Here is a 2,397-nt window from a genome sequence, read left to right on the forward strand (position 1 = left end):
TGGTAGATGTGCAGATGAATGAGCCCGTGATGGTGTGGCTGATGTGATTAGGTCCTGTGATGGTGTCGCTGCTGTAGATATGTGGGCAGAGTTGGCACCGCGTTCTATCTGCTATTTCCTTACCCACACTAGATGAGCAAAACTGAGCACGTATCCAGAGCAGTTGTTTTACCAACCCTTTCCTTAGGCATCCCAATATGGTCTTTGCTGTGGCCACTGCCGTGAATGAGCTGTTGTTTCCATGGATTTGCTGTCAGTTTTCACAATGTCTTTTCCTTAGGGTCTATTTCCTACAAGTTCCTATTAAGTTTTCATATGTCATGACGTACAGAAATTATTCATGCCTGGAGGAGCAACAAACACAGAATTAAAAGACTCTCGTTTATAACCATTGTCTCCGTATAGTGAAAATGTCATTTTTTCAGTGTGTGAATAAAATACAATCTCCTCCCTGAAAACAGCCTCCGGTGTTGTATGTGGTGTCTCATATTCACATTGTGTTTCCATCCAGGCAATTTCCCTGTGACCATTGCCATAGACCCTGAGAACTTCCAGAAACTCTGTGGACAGCTGGTTTGTCAGAGAAAACGTTCTGCCTCAGAGTTGAATCGCTTCTCCACCACTCCATGATGGATGCCAACACAACTGTCTTCACCAACCCCTCCACCTTCATCCTGCTGGGCATTCCTGGATTGGAGGTGGCCCATGTCTGGATCTCCATCCCCTTCTGTACCATGTACATCATAGTCATCTTGGGGAACTGTTCCATCCTATTTATTGTGAAGAGGGAGCCCAGTCTCCATGAGCCCGTGTACTATTTCCTCTGCATGCTGGCCGTCACCGACTTGGTGCTGTGCACAACCACCCTGCCCAAAATTCTAGCAAACTTCTGGTTCAATTCCAGGGAGATCGATTTCAATGCCTGCCTCACCCAGATGTTTTTCATTCATGGCTTCACGGAGATCGAGTCTGGGATCTTTGTTGCCATGGCCTTTGATCGCTATGTGGCCATCTGCCATCCCCTGAGACATTCCACCATCCTGACAAATTCTCTGGTGATGAAGATTGGCCTGGTCATTCTGTTGCGTGGATGCATTCTTGCACTGCCCTTTCCCATGCTGGCGAGGCAGAGGCCATATTGCCAAACGAATATCATCCGCCAAACTCAGTGTGAAAACATGCCCGTGCTGAAACTAGCCTGTGCCGACACCCGCATCAGTAGTTACTACGGCCTCTTTGTTCTGTCCTGTAGGATGGGTCTAGATGTGTTTTTGATCACTCTGTCCTATACCCAGATCCTCAGGGCCATCTTCAGACTTCCCACAAAGGAAGCCCGGCTCAAGACTTTTGGGACTTGTGGCTCCCACATCTCTGTCATATTAGCCTTTTACATCCCTACTGTATTTGGCTCCCTCATATCCCGTTTGATCAGCACTCCCCCTCATTTCCTCATTCTCATTTTCAACGTCTACTTCCTGGTTCCCCCCATGCTGAATCCCATCATCTATGGCATGAGAACCAAACAGATTCGGGACAGGCTATTCCAGCTCTTTACTCTTAAGGGGACTAAAGTTTTCTCCTAAGGTGGTGTTTCTCAGACAGAGCTCTTTGGGGTGCTGGCTGGTGGCATGGTGCTATTTCCTGAAACACTGGCTAGGTCTAGACTATAGGCTTCTTTTGGAAGAAGCTTTTCCAGAAGAGGTCTTCTGAAAAAAACTTCTGAAAGAGAGCTTCCATACAGCAAAAGCGCATCGGAAAAGCGATCTGCTGTTTTTGAAAGATAGTGTCCATTCAGTGTACATACTATCTTGCATTTAAGCTGCGATTCCTATTGCTGAAGAAAACAAAGCCTTCACACCACATTTGTAAGAAACAAGTCAGAGACAGTTTTATTTCATTCAATTGCAATTGGGACGCTGTGGTCGGACAAAGGAGGATGTCCCACTTTCCTAGACAGATCTTCAAATACAAACAGTTAAAAGCCTGTATAAATACTGTCACTTTCCATTACATACACCAGTGGCTAACAATTATCTCTTAGTTCCTCCCAGATGCTACCTTATCTCTAGGTTCTCACTGGAGTCAGCATTCCATCCTTATCTCCGTATGGAGGCGAGAGGCAAAGGCAGCACTTCTTACAGTTCTCGCGCTGTCAGGCTACAGACTTACTCTGACTCTTGCTCTGCTACTGACAAACCTAAGATGGGTACGCACAAATCCCCTTATCCCCTTTTCCTGCTTCAACACTCTGGACGGAGTGGCCACCAGGGCATCTGTGCTTTTTCCTCTTTTTTCGAAAGAACTCTCTCTTCCACAACCACACACCCCTTTTTCTGGAAGAGCTCTTTTGTGATTGCAGTGTGGATGTAAGTGAAGTTTTTCGGAAAAATGGCCATT

At 46.3% G+C, this 2,397-nt stretch overlaps 1 protein-coding gene across 1 annotated transcript; it reads left to right on the forward strand.

The window, feature by feature from the left end:
• The first annotated feature begins 629 nt into the window (after positions 1-629).
• Positions 630-1,583, forward strand: LOC142830898 (olfactory receptor 52E4-like). Its single transcript, XM_075938505.1, has 2 exons — positions 630-892; positions 1,253-1,583. Exons 1-2 carry the CDS (start codon positions 630-632, stop codon positions 1,581-1,583), a joined length of 594 nt encoding a protein of 197 aa, XP_075794620.1.
• Positions 1,584-2,397: the final 814 nt, after the last annotated feature.

Source organism: Pelodiscus sinensis, chromosome 1, assembly GCF_049634645.1.
Source record: "Pelodiscus sinensis isolate JC-2024 chromosome 1, ASM4963464v1, whole genome shotgun sequence".
NCBI lineage: Eukaryota > Metazoa > Chordata > Testudines > Trionychidae > Pelodiscus > Pelodiscus sinensis.